The sequence below is a fragment of the Heliconius melpomene genome, chromosome 7 (genome assembly GCF_056956725.1).
Source record: "Heliconius melpomene rosina isolate 202511_hmr_F chromosome 7, ASM5695672v1, whole genome shotgun sequence".
NCBI lineage: Eukaryota > Metazoa > Arthropoda > Insecta > Lepidoptera > Nymphalidae > Heliconius > Heliconius melpomene.
The window spans coordinates 5770651-5789621 of NC_140395.1; the positions used below are offsets into that span (position 1 = coordinate 5770651).

Here is an 18971-nt window from a genome sequence, read left to right on the forward strand (position 1 = left end):
AATATCTTAAAATACAATGCTCGCTATTACATTATGTTTGTGAAAAAAAAAAAGATTTTAAATATATATCTATATATTATTTATTAAACGAAACTAAATTTGTGATGGAACGCCAGCTAAAGAAGAGCGCGAACTGCGAGCGAACGAAGACGAACTGAGCGAGCGAGTTTTGCAAGACCTGTGACGTCACGCGAGTCGGTTACGGCCCGACGGAATCTCGCGTCGCGCGCTTACTTTAAAGGACAATATCTCAAAAACTAAAAGACGTATCAAAATAATTCTTTCACACGTATTTTTTATTTTTAAAAAACAATACGATGAGGTAGAATTTAAATTTTGTGATTATTCTCCATTCTATTCTTGAAGTCTTTCACAGTTTATCTGTAGATATAACAAACTATAAATTTATATAAGTTTTATATTATAACATAAATAAATAGGAAGCCACTAATGAATATCTAGGTATATATAGGTAGGTATATATCTAGGAATATCTAGGTATATAATACTTCTTATAAAATAAATTCATTACCATTCTTAATAATGTCTATAAAATGTCACACCAAAATTATTGAATGCATATATTGTATTCAAATAAAATATACTTATGTTTAAACAATCCACAATAGATTCAACTTGATACTATAGATAAACATATATAAATAGTTTTAAATTCCATATAAATACATACTTGCGTTTTCTACACAATATCTACCTTGACTGGGAACGAACCCACGTCGCTTATTAGAAGTCCGATTCATTAATCACTAAACCTATAATACAAGCCACTCAAAAAGATTAAAATCAATGAGAAATAAAACTAAGTAGATAATAGTTTTATTATTGTCATGATTATTTATAACATTATTGTCATTTCGCAAACATAACTTGTAAATAAGTATATTTTCAAAATTCTAGTTCATTACATTACAGAGTATAGGTATATTTATATGGAAACAGATTAAATATTTTGTAAATAACTATATTCTAAAAGATAATTTAGTTATTTTCTTTAATATTATTCTAAAATGTTATTGTCATTATATTATTATATACTCATAACACGCAAAATAACTATAAAAGCACTTAATTCTTTTTTTTCAGAAGACATTTGAGAAACATTCTAAAGTAACAGTGTTATCCTTTATGTAGTATAGGTACAGGTATGTATAAATCATTTTTAAAAGTAAAATAATAAAAAATATGTGTAATACAAATTCTAGTTTTAACATTTAATATTATTTTATAATAGCTTCCATTTTCTCGTTTCTCGATTCAATATAAAGAACACCATATTATGTCTCCAAAAAAAATACTGCCATAGATTGCTGTCTCTGAGTGGTACATGTATTTGCTAAGCCTGCTATATGAATACTCGTATGTGAACGAATCTATTTGAATTTTTCTATTTTAATTTATTTTTCAAACGTTACTATCATACTCTAAACTTGATATATCACGTACTGAAATTATTAAAAAAAGGACAATTACGTCAAACGCGCAATTAACATTGCTTCTTCAACCCGCAACGCAATATAAGCCAAAGTATATTGAAAATAAATAAAAAGAAATATGTAATACAATAATAAAAAATCTATTATATCAATTAAACTAACCAAATTATACTTGCATATAAAATGAAATGTTTGTATATATTTTTAAAATTCTACCTAACTTGTAAGTTTTACTTGAACATTTGTAATATCTCATTCAATTCATTTCAAATTAAACCAATAAACTAATTTACAAATGAAAATATGAATAATATTTTAACAAAAAACAAAAAATATTTAGATAAATCAAAACTCATCTCGCATTCACTCTTCATCATCGGTCTCACAGCACCCCGGCCAGCAGCACCCTTCACTGCCGTCCGGTCGAGTGCAAAACAATAGGGTTTCAACAGCGGAGACAGGTCGTGGTTCGATTCCGTGGAAGTCGCGGAGGTCGTCAGCTGGGAACCACGCGCGTTCTTCGTCGTCAATTATTTGTATACCGAAGTATCTGTAAAAAAGATTGATGAAAAATTATTTCATTATTTTTTTTTTCAAATTTCCGAATAGTACTTTTAAAGTGAAATATAGACTTGAACTGTTCCGTATCGGTTCGTACTTCGAGGAATGAATTATTTTAATTTGCTCGCTCCTGTAAGAAGGCAAAGTGCAGCGTTAAGTTCTGTCAACTGTTGTTGATGTGGAGGACAGAGTGTCTTAACACTAGGTTCTCTTTGCCTGCAAAAGTTATAACTAATTTAAATAATTAGAACATACACAGGTTTAAGATACTGGTAGTAATCGTATAAAAACATCAAGATACAAGTTTACTTATTTTAGATACAAACAAACTACATCACATGTCGCACAAACGCTTTTTCATTTTATACTTATTTATAAAGTCACTAGAAAGATTTTGAGAATAAAAGGGAAACTAGAAAATACCTGCATATAGCCAATCCTGGTATCCAAAGAACCGATGCGAGCACCAGCACAAGTACTAGAAGAACTGCCCAAATAGGCCAGGGTTTCTTCTCGGTATCACCTTCTGAGCTGATCCAAGCTTCGTAACCCGAACCTTCCATAGCCAGTTCAGCAAATGAGGATATGAGAATGGAGAGCATCGCGAGAGGAGACAGATATTTCCAACATATCAGCCAGTATATTCCCGGTCGTTGGCCTGTCATTAGTTCTATGTCGTCGGCAAATCTGTAAATTTTTATTATTTATCTATAATTATATTTAGGTGTGACCAGGTCAACACATTTCGTTTTCTGTTTGGCAGACAATGCGTGTTTAGAGGCAGAACTTTTACCATTTCCATTATTGTTTTCCAGAGAGAAGATGAATATATGCTGAGGGAACTTGGGAAACCAGTACACTTTATTCACATAAAAACACTTCTGTTCCCTACTCTCCGCCGACTTCTGGAGGCAATGCGTGTGGAGGGGCGGTACTCAACGCAGCGTTTTGCCTCATTACCAGGGTAAAGAAATTAAAATATTTAATTTCATCGAGTCGGGATCGAACCTACAACCATCGGTTTACAGTCAAACGCGATACCACTGCACCTAAAAGAATAATAAGTACAAAAATACTAAAAACGTAATAATTTTAAACGTTACGAGCTGAAGTAACATATGTATAACATTTCACCTTTCAGAGAGAGCTTTACGCTACAAGCATTTAACGGTAGAGTTTTTAATCTCCAGGTAAACACCTTCGTGTTGTAAGCTCCATGCTTTTGTACATTGTCGGGGAAAGGTTTAAGCGATTTAAGGTAACATTTTTAGCTCGCTCATATCAGGTTAACGGGAACCTGGGAACTTAGTGTAATGACACTCTCTTCCCATTAACACACTTCCGTTGCCCACTTCCCGCCGAATTCTGGAGGCAACCGCACCTTGTTAGCAGAGTAAATTAAAATAATAAATATTGTATTTCTTCGAGTGGGAATCGAACCCGCAAGTCCACAGCTGCTGCGCTGTAATGGCACGTCGCATTTATTATACAAAAATCAAAAATAAAAATTATTAAAAATCCTAAGTAACAAATTTCATTGCATAAATCCGAATAACGACTATGTTATAAGTGTGTATTTGTGAACTAAGATTACCTCCATACAGTCTAATATGGAATAGTCAAACAATCTAGAAATTCTTTACAAATTTCTCATGAAGTGAATTCACTCAATCATAGATTCGTACAAAGTTAATATCGTGAATACCGATCGCCTCTCAAATACAGATGGGGATTGACAAAGAAATTTCCAATATATTTTTTTTACTTTAAGCAATTTTCATGTTTTGTCAATGTCGGCAAAACCGTAATTATTAAACATGACGGGTTGTGGGTTCGATTCCCTGTCGAGTAAATTAAATATTTAACATTTCTTCGCTGTGATAACAAGGCAAAGCCTCCAGAATGAGGCGGAGGGCGACGAACAGAAGTGTATAAATGGGAAAATTGTCTTAACACTAGGTTCCCAGGTTCCCTTTGTTACGCTGCTGATATGCGGAGTAAAGCATAAAGCTATAAAAAATAATATACATATTTCAGCTTTATTTACTTTTTACAAAAAAAACAAATTGCTCTTTAAAAAGATTATTTTATCGTAGTGATTTCGATTATCAATTAGAATTATAATGTTACTTTTGTCGTCTCTAATGGTGTCTAATGCCTATTTTCAATTAATTAAGGATGAATAATTTTATGATCATCATCATTCAAGTTATTCGAACCCATTATAATGATAAAAGCTTTAATGGCGTAGAAACTCATAAAACAAAAGCTGCCTTTAAAGCTGTTTAAGTGATTACAAAATTCTTGTACATATGAATAGGAAGTAACACAGAACACACATAGCCTTAAAAATTTGGCGGAAAGTATTGAAGTGTCTTAATGGAAAATGGAGTGTATGACACTAGGTTTCCATGTCATCGAGTGCTACTACAGTGTCTGTTCAGTTCAGCCAGTCAATATCTAATGTTTAGAATGAATGCGAAAAGCGAGGATTGCCTTGGGACGAGGCAACAAGGGTGTACTCTGGTTGTCCTGTAGTCCTACTATACGTTAAAAAAATATTGTATGAATATGATATACTTATATACATTTTTTATATTGGCATATTAAAATACCTAGTAGTAACTATTATTGCTCGTAAAAAAATAGTTAGGTGTAATAAATAGAGAACTTGCTCCCGTATTTTAATCATTTAAAAATATAAGTACATATTAACACTTTATTTACGTTTATATTTCTATTTCTTCTCAACACGCAATGCCTCCAGAATTCGCCAGAAAGTGGGGAACGGAGTGTGTTAACACTAGGGTCCCTCTGCCTACCATACTGTGTGCGGGATACAGCGTGAAGCTGACATATATACAAAACAAACTCACCTTTTAACACCATACACGTAAGCGATCCCAATACATTCACAAAATGCTATAATCAATAATGGAAAATTTCCACTGTACATGTCGAAGAGTAAGAAAATATAGCTTCCAGCGCCATGAGCGAAGCCCATGGACAGCAAGCAGCATACTAAACACAGTCCACCAGTTAGATATTCCTTTCGGAGATTGGGGAACAGTTTCATATCCACTATTGATGTCACGACACCTTCCAATGTTCCGAACTGGGAATCGATGCCGAGGGTGAAAAGCATTAGAAAGAACAGGACGGACCAGAACTGAGCTCCTGGAAACTGGTTGATGGCTTCTGTGAATATTATGAAGGCTAAGCCCGTGCCTGATGCGGTCTGGAAAAGAAAATGATTTGTTGTTATTATTGTTATTTATCTACATTAAGTATCAGGCCACTCGTAGCGCAGAGGCTGTAAAAGCGGCATGTAGTGGGTTCCCGATTCCCATACGAAGAAATTATTTTTTCTTCAAGTCTTCGGAATTCAAAGTGCAAAATTCAAAAGTGGTGATGGGAGTGTCTTAACTCTAGGTTGCCTCTATCCACCCTGCTATATAAGGGATACCGTGTGAAACAAAAAAAACATAAGAAATTCTAACTAAATATTTGAGGGCGTTTTCTAAATGGTAACACTACCCTAATCGATATTACCAATAAACGTTTGTGTGACCACAAAACCTTGGCCGTAATACTAAAGCGAGCTTCTATTTCACTCCAATATAGAATTAAAGTCTATAAGCTCTAAATCTCGGGTTTAAGATAAATTTCAAATTCTCAATAAAATTGAAACGTAACTTTTATTGTAGTGCTGAAAAGTTATTTAATTTATAATACTTAATTTTCTGCTCGACGTGACATTTTTTAACAAAAAGATTATCAAGATAGTTTGTGCAATACTACATCGTTAATATTAGTCATATTTTATTTCCTCGAGTGGGGATCGAACCCACACCCGCGTTACAGTCACGCCCCGGTGCCCCTGCGCCGAGACGGCCTGATCATTTCTGGTAGTTGCCATTTCATTATGACATTTAACATTAAACAAGCCGAAGCGGTCGTACAAGATTATGTTAGGAACGTCTCAGCCATTCTAGAATATTAAAACAAGAAATTCTTAATGATCCTTTTATTTTGTTTCGGAATTTCACTTTTTATCTTCACTACTATAGTACGTAATAAAAATGAACGAATAATGAAAAGAATATAACGTAAAATATTTTCGAGGCCGTCGTGCCGCAGGGGCACAAGTATACGACTGTAACCACGACGTTTGTGGGTTCAATTTCTTCTCGGGGTAACTAGGCAAAACGTGTTGTTGAGTTCCGCCACTCAACACACAATGTTCCGAAAATTCGGCGAAAAGTGAGGAACAGAAGTGTCTTAATGAGATGAGATATCTTACAGGCTAAAACAAAAAAATCGTTGCCTCTGTCCTTCTACACAAAAGCATGGCTTAACTATCCAAGGCACAACAAGCTCATTAATTAATGAGAAAATGATAGAAAGTAAACTAAGATCTTTGCTAACCCTATATATCACGGAAAATAGACTAATGCATCATTAACTTCGTGGTGCTAAAAACAAAACAAGAAATACATTAGCAACATCTAGCAATACTCACATTATCTAATTCCTTTTGTAAATCACATTCTGGCAAATTTGGCATTATTAAACTTGTTAAATTGCCGTTCAAGTCGATCGGAACTGCCTGTCCCGCTTCAGGAAACGTCATGGATTTGTAAGCCGGCCCGAACAATTCGAGCAGCGTTTCGTTTCTAATTTCCAAACACTTTTCGTATACCATTGTTGCTTTAAAACCTATTATAGAAAATACAACAATCCCAGCGAACATAGATGTGAGGCAATTGGTCATGGAAACCATTATAGCATCACGATAGCAATTATTATCGACAGGGTTGTAGGAACTGAAGGCGATAAGTCCTCCGAATGCTAAACCTAGTGAGAAAAATATTTGAGTGCCCGCCTCCAGCCAGACTACAGGGTCCATTATTCTATGCCATTTTGGAGTAAACAGATGGACCAGACCATCTCCCATGCCCTTTAAAGTTATTCCTCTAAAGAAGAAGATGACGAGTACGATATAGGGGAAGGTGGCAGTAACGTAAACAACTTTTCCTGAAGATGCAATGCCCTTGATCATGCACATGTAGACTAGGATCCAGGCAATTATAAGAGCGAGGGCTATTTTATAATTGAAGGTTTCTGGATGGTTGATGTCTTCAGATATCTGTAGAGTTGTCCTATACCAGAAGTATTGAGTGGGGCTGCTTATCTGTAACAAAATTATGTATTGTTAATGAATACTGTAAGGAATAAATATTTAACTTCTATTTCATTTCACCCAATCAAAATTTTGTATTTGAAAATAAAAAAGGCCGTAGAAGTCACCCACCGAGAAATATATTTTTTCTAAACGTAAATCATTGCAAAATCATTATTGTTGCAAAATAATCATTATTGCAAAAGAAATTTACAAACTACTTCTTTACTATAATTAAATTATATCGTGACCAACTCAGAAAGTTTCAGAAAAACCTTTAATGAAAAACTTATTAAAACAATGATTTAAAAAAAGAAAAAAGAATAAGTCAAACTAATAAATTAGCTTTACTCGATCTATTTTGAATGTAAATATTTTTCTGATTGGCTAAAAGAAAATTCAACAATTCGAAAACTTATTCTTTTGTACGAAAAGTATGCAAAGTACATTTTCACAAAATTTAAATATTTGTTTCAATGTCTGTTTTTTACGTTTCTTCAGACGTCTTTTTCAGCGTTTTATAATTATATCTTAAATAGAGCTAATAAAACAAACGCGACAGGTTGTAGGTTCGATTCCCACTCGATGAAATAAAATATTAAATATGTTCATTTCCTTGCTTTGGTAATGAGGCATAACGAGGCGTTGAGTTTTGCCACTCAGCGCTTCAGTATTCGTCGGAAAGAGGGCACCTAAGATTTCTGTCGCAGTGTCCCAGGTTCCCAGGTTACCTCTGCCTTCCCGGCTATATGCGGGATACAGCGTGAACCTAACAAACATTGTTCCGGCAAGACCTTACACAGTCATCACACCACGACTCCATAGAATATTATGTACTGGATGTTTCAAAATTGACGAAGTAACAAGTAAAAGTCAGGGAAGTGCCTCAAGAAACTTACGCGGAAACTGGCTACAGAGTGTATTTTAACACAGCGTAGGTACCTACTTTTTCTTCTTCTCGCCGTAAAAATATGTATTTGGCAAATTATAATAACAATATACGAAAATTATATAAAAATATATACATATAATACTTATATGTAATATATACTATAATATAGACTACTATAGACATCCACTAGGTACGAAATATGATGAACACACGTTCAACCGAACGACCCTTTCAGACAATTTAATTTAGATCTGCCAGAGCCAACCGCAGCGGAGCGCTCATGAAATAAACCTTTGTGTAAAACGTACACGTGTTTTGTATGGGTTCCTCCATCTCCGTTATTGCTATATAGTATAAAAATATCTTAAGTAATTAAAATTTTATATAAAACATTGAGAAGAAATCACTTTTAATAACCAGAATATTCCAGGCCCTCGTGGTCTCGTGGGTCAGGGTCTGAATGTAAGCACGGTAGTGGTGGGTTCAATTTCCATTCAGGGGATTGTAGGTACTGTTTTCATTTCCTCGCAAAACGGATCGTTGAGTTCAGTCAATCAACATCACTAGCAATATCTTTAAGATTAATCGGGGAATGGGAAATGGACGGTCTTTATACCTAGTTCAATCTGTCAATCCTTCTATATACAGGATACAGTTTAACAGCAGAGCTAAACGCCGCGCTTTGTCCTCATAACACAGTGAGGAATGAAAATAATTCATTCTCTCCAGTGAGAATCGAACCCATAATCGTTGCGACAAACACTTTCCTATTACGGTACGACGCCCCCCAAGTAAAATAATTACCATAAATAATACCTTTATAATGACCGTCGATCAAATGATGTCCATGTTTCTCCCAATTACATGAAAGTTACAAACGAATGGAATCGATATTTTCACAAACATAAAAACATTCGCGTACTGCCTTTTACTGGCTGGAGCAAATATGAAACTATCGATTTGGTCAATAAGGTCATCCTTTCTCGACTTTTTTAATCTCGTACGTTTTTACAAAAGAATATTATATGGAGATGCCGCGCCTTGACTTTGGACGGATATAGGCACTAGCTAGTAGGTACGGTTATTTTCTGAGATATTATGACAATTTTCATTTCATTTAAACATTACACAGGGTGGAATTGTCAGCGCCACTTTAAATGAAACCACAGTTTTTTACTACTCTATAAAAGCCTAATATAATTCAGAAAAAAAAAAATCTCAAAAATGAAAAAGAAATAATAAAATTATCGTTTTAAAATAAAACGCCATTTGTAAAGTATAACATAGGCACGCACACACTTACCTGTCAAAGCGGCAACGTTGCATACATATGTGTGTGTCACACGAAATACAGGTAAGTATGGATAAAAATCGTGAAATGAAAAAAAAATCCTACGTCCAAACCTTAAAAATTGTGGTACCTTGATTATTTTTTTTAATTCTGGGTTTGAAATATTTTACCCTATATGCAGTTTCAGTATAAGAAGCGCTGCCTCTTCCACTCTGTATATTTTAAAATATTTTTTCCTTTACGAAGCCTCCTGCTACGTGTTGCAGAGGGTACCTGGACATCTAGTGGTAAGACGTTCAGTTTCCCACTAAAACACTTCTGTTCCCCACTTTTGAGGCTATTTAATATTTTTATTTCGTCGCTCTGGTAACGAGGCAAACCGCGGCGCTGACTTCTGCCATTCAACACACAATGCCTTCAGAATTCGGCGAAAAGTTTCTTAATGGGAACTAAGTGTCTTAATAATAGTTTCCCAGGTTCCCCCTATCTACCTTGCTATGAGCGGGATACATCGTGAAGATAAAAAATAGTAATTAATAAGAGTTTACACACATATAATTGAATATTAAATAATCCATATGTTAAAGTATCTAGCCACAGAGCGTCACTTGAATTCTAGTAGCGGCTTAAAAAGGTCAAAGTTGTTCTCTTAACAATATATAGTTGGTAGGTATTGTGTTTTGGATGAATGCCAACTTTGAAACGAGCAGTTTTACTATTTCAATACACATTTATAAACATTGACAACAAAAGATAAATAGTTTTTAAATATTTTATAATATTATTAAAAGATAGTTATAGATAGATACTTTATAAATATTAAACTAAGTATATCTGTAGTAATATAAAAAAAAAATAAAGTTTATTCGTTGAAAACGTTAATCTCAGGAACTATCGGTTCGAATTGAAAAAATATTGTCTATCCCGCATTTAGAATGTCTCATATGCCATACAAAAATTTTAGTTTTTCATTTGACCATACGGATAGTGCAGGGGCAAAGAATTAGTTATTAATATCAATAAAAATATAAAAATCACCATAGCTTTATTTTCACCTATAAATTTAAATCCCAGAAATAATATTTATAGCAGTAGATAGAGATTGTTATTATTTTAACTACAATAAATAACATTTCGAAACTTTAAAACATAATAATATTATTATTAACTCTTCTAACGCAAAGAAGAAACCAGGGAAATGGTCTGTCAAATTAACATCCACTACAAAATGTAGTACCTTAACAACCGATAAAGTAATTTAGATCTGTTTCCCTATCATTGCCCCACTCAATGTCCGTATCGTTTTCCTTAAATTGTAATGAACAAGGCTATTGTAGATACTGTATATTATTTAAGATTTTTTTAAATCTTGACGGTGTGTCTCCCATAGAAGGGTAGGCAGAATAAACCTAGTGTCAAAACACTCTGTTCTACAGTTCGCTTGAATTCGGGACATTGCTAGTTGGAAGAACATACCTTCCCTATCACCAATAAAAAAAAAATTTAAAAATCGGACAAGTGCGAGCGTATATGGAGATACAGAAAAAATCCCATAATAGCCCCAAAGGGATTGTATGGAGTAAATAGTATAAGTTACGCTTTGATAGTAGGCTAGGGTTTTATACCCACCGCCTACACATGATAAGAATATTTACACATTATAGATACTTATAGTAAATTTCGCTTCTCCATAACCATACATTTAAGACCAGTGGCGAAGGGGTACAAGTGTGTAACTGTAAACACGACTGGTTCGATACCCACTCGCAGCTCTTCGCGGCGTTTAGTTCCGTTTAGAACGCCTCCAGAATTCAGCGGGAAATGAGTAACGGAGTGTTTTAACACAATGTTCCCTCTACCTACCCTACTGTTTGCGAGAAACAGCGTGATACTGTTTTTTTTATAATTTATTATGTATTAACTAAATTACAAGAAAACGATCTCATTTATTTCATAGAAAGCAATATATATGAAATCAATATTAGTTTAGTGAAGCGAAAAAAAGAATGTTCTGCACCATACTGAGAGACATCACTGTAATTAATCTTCGCTGGAGTAAGGGCGTAGTCACACGAACTGAGCTTATGTTAAAAATTATATACAGTACATTTTATATTTTAATAAGTTGTACGTAAAGAGGTAGTTTTACCCTAGTTCCCATATAGGGGGGTGGGCAGAAGGAACACAGTGTTAAGACACTCCGTTCTGCACTCACCGCTTACGAGACGTTGGGTGGTAAGAAGTGTGCAGATCTGATGATCCATAAGCCTAGTTAAACTATAGTAACTAATGAAATGCCGACATAGCAGTTTTTTCTAAAGAATTACCTAGCCGTTATAATTGATAACTAAAAGTTTTACCGAAAAAAAGAATTAGACATTAATAACCATAAATAATGTTTCATTATCACAATTAAAATTTTATAACAAATAAATATTGAATCAGAATCCACTTGCATAATTACGTAATCTTCGTAAGTAGCTAAGGAGCTCCAAGAGGGCTCTACAGATGAAAACGATCGATATACTATTCCGGGCTTAGCGCTAAGTGCAATTTAACCTATTGACTTGAGAGTAAAGCGGCGTTTAGTTCTGCCACTCAAGACGCAATGCTTCCAGAATTCGGCAGAAAGTCTCAACTTTAGGTTCCCTCTGCCTACCCTGCTGTTTGCGGGATACAGCGTGATACAGCTTGAGAGTATATAACAGCGGGATACAGCTTGAGAGTATATAACAAATGAATTACTAGCAAAATTAAAAATTGTAAGAACTCCCTGGCCAAAAATATCATTAACTCGTCTTGGCAAAGTGCTTGTAGCTCTTAAACTATCTACGGATTTTCATAAAACAGCTAATTACCGAACTGAATGAATTAACTTGAATTACTTAAACTTAAAAAACTTTTTGAATTAACTTACGACCCTGGCCGGTAAGTAATCTGGTAATATAAAATAAGAAATTATTAATTTAGAACTTTTTAAAGTATTTCTACTCAACGGTTACTCGAACAAAAAGAAAAATGTCGGGTCCCAGGAACATGGCTTTGAGAAAGACATGAAAAAAATTTCCCATTTCTTACAAAAGTTTAATATTTTAAGTCACACATAAATCTCGTGTGATAAATGTTACAACTCTTTAATGGTCGACTACTTCGAATGTTAGTTTTTAGAGCAATGCTTAAAAGAACATGACCGTCGTAGTTTAGCAGCACAGCGTCTGACTTTTAACACGACAGTTATGGGTTCCCTATCCAATCGATTTAATCGTTTTTGTTCTGGTTAGAAGACAGAGCGTGGAGTTCAGCTCCACCACTCAACACACAATGTCTCGAAAATTGAGTAATTCAAACGAATTTTAGCATTGAACTTTGTACCAATTTTGTAACTTTCTCTTTGAACTTAAGAGAAAATTATGAATGTGTTATTTTTTCGTTTCACGCTTTATCCCGCATATACCAGGGCAGGCAGAGGGAACATGTTCACAAACAGTTCTAGAGGCGTTGCGTGAACTATATAAAATGAAAATATTTATTCCCCCGAATGGAAATCGAACCCACAATAATCGCGTTTAAAATCACACGCTTGTAACCTCCATATAACGCCTCCTAATATACAATGATTGATAATAACTTTGAAAGCTATTTTACTCAAGCATTTTGAAACCTCCGTGGACGTTAAAGTGAGGTTCAGGTCGAGTACATTGAAAACCTACCGCAGCTTCTTGCGACGAATCAATAGTTGCCACTCGAATGAACATTTATAAGTTCTAGGTACATTAATACTTAGTGGATTTAGAAAACTTGTATTTTAAACTTTATATTGAAGGCTTATCAACGTTCTTGTGGTTGTCGATTCTGTGCAGTACTTTAAACATTGAATGGTTGCTATACTAACTCAGAAGATAAAAAACATAATAATATGGACCGTTTATTTTGAGAGTGGTGTAAGTCCATTTTCTTTTGTTTCGAGAAAATTAAAGGTTAGTAAAATTAAAGTCGATGATTATGCAATTTCATTTACCGACCGATTTTAAGTTGTTCAAAACATGGGTTTTTTTTGAGAAATTAAACACGGACTAGTTATATATAACAAAATTACATTAAATTAAGCATGAATTACGTGATAGCTCATTTTTCTCAAAAATGGACTTACAACACTTTCAAAATAAACGGTCCATATAATTAATGTTTATTTCATTACATTCTTTGTTTGCAAAAAGCAATTGCAATTCCAAATATTTTTCGATCCATTAGGCTTCCACAGCCAATTATAACTGTCGAATAAAAAAACTCAGTATTGTCTATTAAGGATTCTATTAAGGACGCCCGTATGTGCTAGCAATTTCGTAGACTACATCAATAAAACGAAATGAAACATTACTGCTTAATCGCAGGTTATACGGGAATAACGACTATGGTGAAAGGTTTTACCACCTCATAAACATGATGGAAAATGATGAAAGGTAAAACATTTTGAAATATTATTAAAAAGTATAAAGGCTATTTAAGAATTCTCTTCTATTTTCTCAATCTTTATTCTCTTTGCCGCTTACTTTCAATTATTTTCAGACAGAGGTAAGACAAAAAGCCACACTAAGTACCGACACTCAACACGTAATGTCTCGGAAAGTGTAGAAAGGAATATATTTATCTTATATCTTATCTTTTTGCCTACCCTACTAAAGGAAACAGCGTGAAGCGAAAAAAGAGAAAATTATATAACTCCCTCACAATTTGAACATTAAATAACCGTTATACTAAAATTATAATATCATTTTGGTGTAGGTTGTAAACTTTGACGACCACGTCAACAGACCTCGGTCTGCGCCTCACCCGCGCCTCCCCCGCATCTCACCCGCGTTTCACCCGCGCCTCACCCGAACGTTAAATTAATCTATTTGCAATTTACTTCGTAGAGTCGAGTTTCATTATATTGAAATAGAAATACCTTTTTGTAACTAATATATTTAAAAGTAAGTACATTTTTATAACAATATTTTCTATTATAACTTATAAAATGAACATAGATATCTTCTTATCTATATATATAAAAGGACTTGTCCTCACTGACTGAGGTAAGACGCACGCACAGCCGTAACCGCTGTGCGTAGAAACGTGAAATTTGGACAGATGTTTACTTTCGTAATCTGGACATCCACTAAGAAGGGATTTTGAAAAATTTTAACCCTAAAGGGGTGAAATAGGGGTTGAAAGATTGTATGGAAAAAAATTTAAATCGGCATCGATTTTCATAAAATTTTAAATTTAGATTTTTAAAAGTATTTAATTGAACATGTGTTTCATCGTTTTCTAGAATTCTCCTACTAAGGGTGCAAATAAGGGGTTGAAAGTTTGTATAGGTTTTTTTTTAAATCGTCACCAATTTTTATAAAATTTGATATTTAGACTCTTAAAAATATTTAATTGAACATATGGTTCATGGTTTTCTAGAATTCATCCCCTAAGGGGGCAAATAAGGGGTTGAAAGTTTGTATGGAAAAATCTTTAAATCTCCACCGATTTTTATAAAATTTGAAATTTAGACTCTAAAAAATTATTCATTGAACACATGTTTCATGGGTTATTAGAATTCACCCTTAAATACGCAAGCGAAGCTGCGCGCGTCCGCTAGTCTATATATATAAAAGGACTTGTCCTCACTGACTGAGGTAAGACGCACGCACAGCCGTAACCGCTGATGGTAGAAACGTTAAATTTGGACAAAAGTTTACTTTCGTAATCTGGACATCCACTAAGAAGGGATTTTGTAAAATTTTAACCCTAAAGGGGTGAAATAGGGGTTCAAAGTTTGTATGAAAAAAAAATTAAATCGGCACTGATTTTTATAAAATTTGAAATTTAGATTTTTAAAAGTATTTAATTGAACACGTGTTTCATCGTTTTCTAGAATTCTCTCCCTAAGGGTGCAAATAAGGGGTTGAAAGTTTGTATAGGTTTTTTTAAATCGTCACCAATTTTTATAAAATTTGAAATTCAGACTCTTAAACGTATATAATTAAACATATGTTTCATGGTTTTCTAGAATTCACCCCCTAAGGGTGCAAATAAGGGGTTGAAAGTTCGTATAGGTTTTTTTTAAATCGTCACCAATTTTTATAAAATTTGAAATTCAGACTCTTAAACATACCTATATAATTAAACAAATGTTTCATGGTTTTGTAGAATTCTCCCTCTAAGGGTGCAAATAAAGGTTTGAAAGTTTGGAAAAATGTTTAAATCGCCACCGATTTTTATAAAATTTGAAATTTAGACTTAAAAATATTTCATTGAACACGAGTTTTATGGTTACGTTACGTATAGTACAATCCCATCAAAAATATAAATGTAAAATGAGAGCCAAGTTAAATGTTAAGCTAAGGTCTATATGGGTGTCGAGTTCTGTGTTATCACAGGATAAAATTCATACTCTAAATTTTACTCGACAATTTTGTTGTTACAGTATTTTATTATATTTGCAGGATAGTGTAGGCACTTCTCGCCTGTACTGGACTATTAGGTTGATATTTATTGGTGCGAGATAGTAAAAAAGTGCCAAGTTAATTTTAGAGCTAGAATTTTATCCTAAATGAACACAGAACTCGACACCCATTGACAACTCCAATTTTTTCAGTGAAGTCAAGAACGACGCATTACTTATTAAGTTAATATTTAACATACAAAGTGAAAATAAAAAGAAAAATTAAATGAAAATATCTATAGAAGTATTGTACACTAATTAATAACGACGAAATTAGGAATCGTTATTACGTTCGTTCATGTTATTAACAGCTTAATATTAAAAGCTCTACCATGCGAGCTAGCACCGTACCAATGCAGTAACTCGACTGATATCCGTTTGCGGGGAAAAAGCACTGTGTACTCGCATCTTGTTCCGTAATTTAAATTTATTATTAAATTAAATGAAAATAAATTAAGTTGAAAATGGGGAATGAAATATCTTAACACTAGGTTCCCTCTACCTACCGTAGCGTGAACGAATGTCCTGCATTTTGAATAATTGTAAAGTTAAATACTACCGAACGCAAATTCTTTATCCACTTGCTTTTTGTTCTCTAGAATCTTATTGATAGAATCAAAAAGACAAAAAGCAAGTGGATAAAGAATTTGCGTTCGGTAGATTTGACTATCTTAAGGTAATAACGTGCACGATAGTTGTGGGTTCGATTCTCAATCCAGGGATTGAATTAACTTAATTTTTTTAGTCCATTAACTAGTCAAATAGCGGTGTGGAGATCTACTATTTATATCAAATAATCAATTCTCAAAAGTTGGGTGAAAAGTGGAGAATGGAGTGTCTTGACACTAGGATTCCCCTGTCTGTTCTGTTATGCAGAAAAAAGATTGAAGCTACAAAATTAATAAACATTCTCTCATTATAATTCTAATTCACATAGCAATGAAGTATATTCAAAAGGCGCAACGAAAGTTTCAATTTTCTTTTATCCATATAGAGCTGGGTTATAAAGGATATTTCATTTTAGGTACTACGTCCGATATTACTACCTACGAGGAGGCAAGGAAAATGAATTTCTTACTCATACGACGTAATCTCAAACGCATTTATTTGCTTCAGGAAGCCTCAATTTCAGTTGAGAATTCCTCAATGTAGAATTTTGTTTGTATATCTTCTATTTACGTATCTTATTATCTTTACGCCAAATATTCGAGGCATTTCGTGCTTGTAGCGTAACTCAGAACCGCGCTTTCCCTTGTTACCAGAGCATGGAATTAATAATATTAAATATTTCATATCACCTTGTGGGAACCAAACTCACAACCGTTGCGTTTACAGCTGCACGCTTGTATTTCTGTGCCACGATGGCTGAGATCTGAATTAAAGGGGATATTTTAAAAAGTAAATATACAAACGTTAAAATCGCTTTTAACGTTTCGCGCTTCGTTCTCTCTCAACAATATAATATCTATTACTTGTGATATTCATTGTGTTTTCACGAGTCGACTGGCCAAATCCATCTATTTATAAATAGATCAGCTTCACGCTGTATCCCGCACACAGAAGAATATTAGATAGGTAGGTTCCCTCGAACCTAGTGTTTAGACATTCCTTTCTTAATTTTCTTTCGAATTCTGGAGGCATTGCGTATTAAATGCCTTTGCGCTTTGCCTCGACAGACGAACCAGAGCGAAGATATAAAAATATTTTATTTCTTCGAATGGACATCGAACTCACACTCACCAGTCGTGTTTACAAATTAAGAAGATTTTTAATATTGATGTGGTCACTAAAAGATATTGTTAACTTAGCTAATTACGTAATAACTTAAGACAAAAGGTCCCTTCATTAGAGACTGAATAATTGTCTTGGTATTACATGGATCTCACATCTTTTGATGATAGACGAACTGAGATGCGAGACTTTGTTTTTATTTACAAATTATATTTACAATGGCATCTGAAATTGCTATTTAGAATACAATGTAAAACTAAAAAAATACCGGTTTGGTTCCGTTATTTATTTGCATCTTATAACAATTTAAGTAAATTTTAAGCGTTAATGAGTTAAACTTACAGCACACTCTGGTTCCGTTGTGTAGGATCCATTACTAAAATACTTCTTAGGACACTCAGCCCAGGGTAGTTCAGCTTGGAAGCTTTGTGCGAAGTAGAATAAACACCATGCGATAATGGAATTGTAGTAGAGCGCCACGTTGAATGACACCACCGCGGAGCTGATCCCTATACCACCCAAATACGGAGACACTTGATGCCACACGCCTATAGCACCCTTCCTTAGGCGCTGGCCTATGGCTAGCTCCAAATAAAATATCGGTATACCCTCAATCGCAAGCATCACAAAGTAAGGTATAAGAAAAGCACCACCCCCGTTTTTTTGAGCTAAATATGGAAATCTCCACACATTACCCAAGCCGACAGCGTACCCAACTGTTGCCAGTAGAAAAGTTAGTTTGCTATCCCAAGATTCTCTCTCACACTCCCCACCTTCTGGCTTGAAACCAGCTCTCTCGTCAGCAGAACTTGCTTTACTCGTGGGTGTTTCAGTCGACCGTCGATTGGGACTCGTGTCTTCAAAGGCTTGGTTAGTTGCTCCATACATAACGTGGGTGCGATGTGTGGAATGGCCATTTTCCAACGTTACCAGACGACCCCTCAACTCTTTCATTTCCATTCTATCCAAAGAGCGTTGAGCATATAGATCGCGAGAGCTTTGACGTCTCATCAAGTGAGCTGTATTCGCCATTTTTGATTGCTTTTATGAAATATCAATTATTTTAAAATTAACAATTAAGTAACAATTGTTTTATTTTAATTCTTATTGTCAAATGTTTTTATTGTCTAAAAGGATTCATTCTCGTCGTGGCACATAATGGGGAATAATAAATGGGTGATAATTAATATGGTTTTAATTATATCCTGTAACATGTCTACTATAGATTGGCACCGAATTTGGGACATGTTTGGTTTAAAATAATCGATTTACATTCACTTTACGACCAAGAGTTCACTGGCTGAGGGTTATAAAGGATTTTTGGGATCGCAAAAGGGCGATTGTACCGACGGGGGTGTAGGACGTCACTGGCGGGAAAGAGTCCG

At 34.3% G+C, this 18971-nt stretch overlaps 1 protein-coding gene across 1 annotated transcript; it reads right to left on the minus strand.

The window, feature by feature from the left end:
* Positions 1-375: 375 nt before the first annotated feature.
* Positions 376-18971, minus strand: LOC146537483 (sodium-dependent neutral amino acid transporter B(0)AT3). Its single transcript, XM_085188145.1, has 5 exons — positions 17929-18971; positions 6538-7209; positions 4892-5253; positions 2439-2702; positions 376-2004 (listed from the first exon to the last, which is right to left on the minus strand). Exons 1-5 carry the CDS (start codon positions 18616-18618, stop codon positions 1818-1820), a joined length of 2175 nt encoding a protein of 724 aa, XP_085044271.1. The 5' UTR covers positions 18619-18971; the 3' UTR covers positions 376-1817.

What these genes read in the sequence shown, in the direction of transcription:
- LOC146537483 (XM_085188145.1), bottom strand. Translation starts at nt 18,618, where the DNA reads ATGGCGAATACAGCTCACTTGATGAGACGTCAAAGCTCTCGCGATCTA. An exon ending in CAACGGAACCAGAGTGTGCT is followed by an intron (nt 7,210 to 17,928) that starts GTAAGTTTAACT and finishes ATTTTGTTACAG; the next exon opens with ATAAGCAGCCCCACTCAATA. An exon ending in TACGTGTATGGTGTTAAAAG is followed by an intron (nt 2,703 to 4,891) that starts GTGAGTTTGTTT and finishes AAAAATTTACAG; the next exon opens with ATTTGCCGACGACATAGAAC.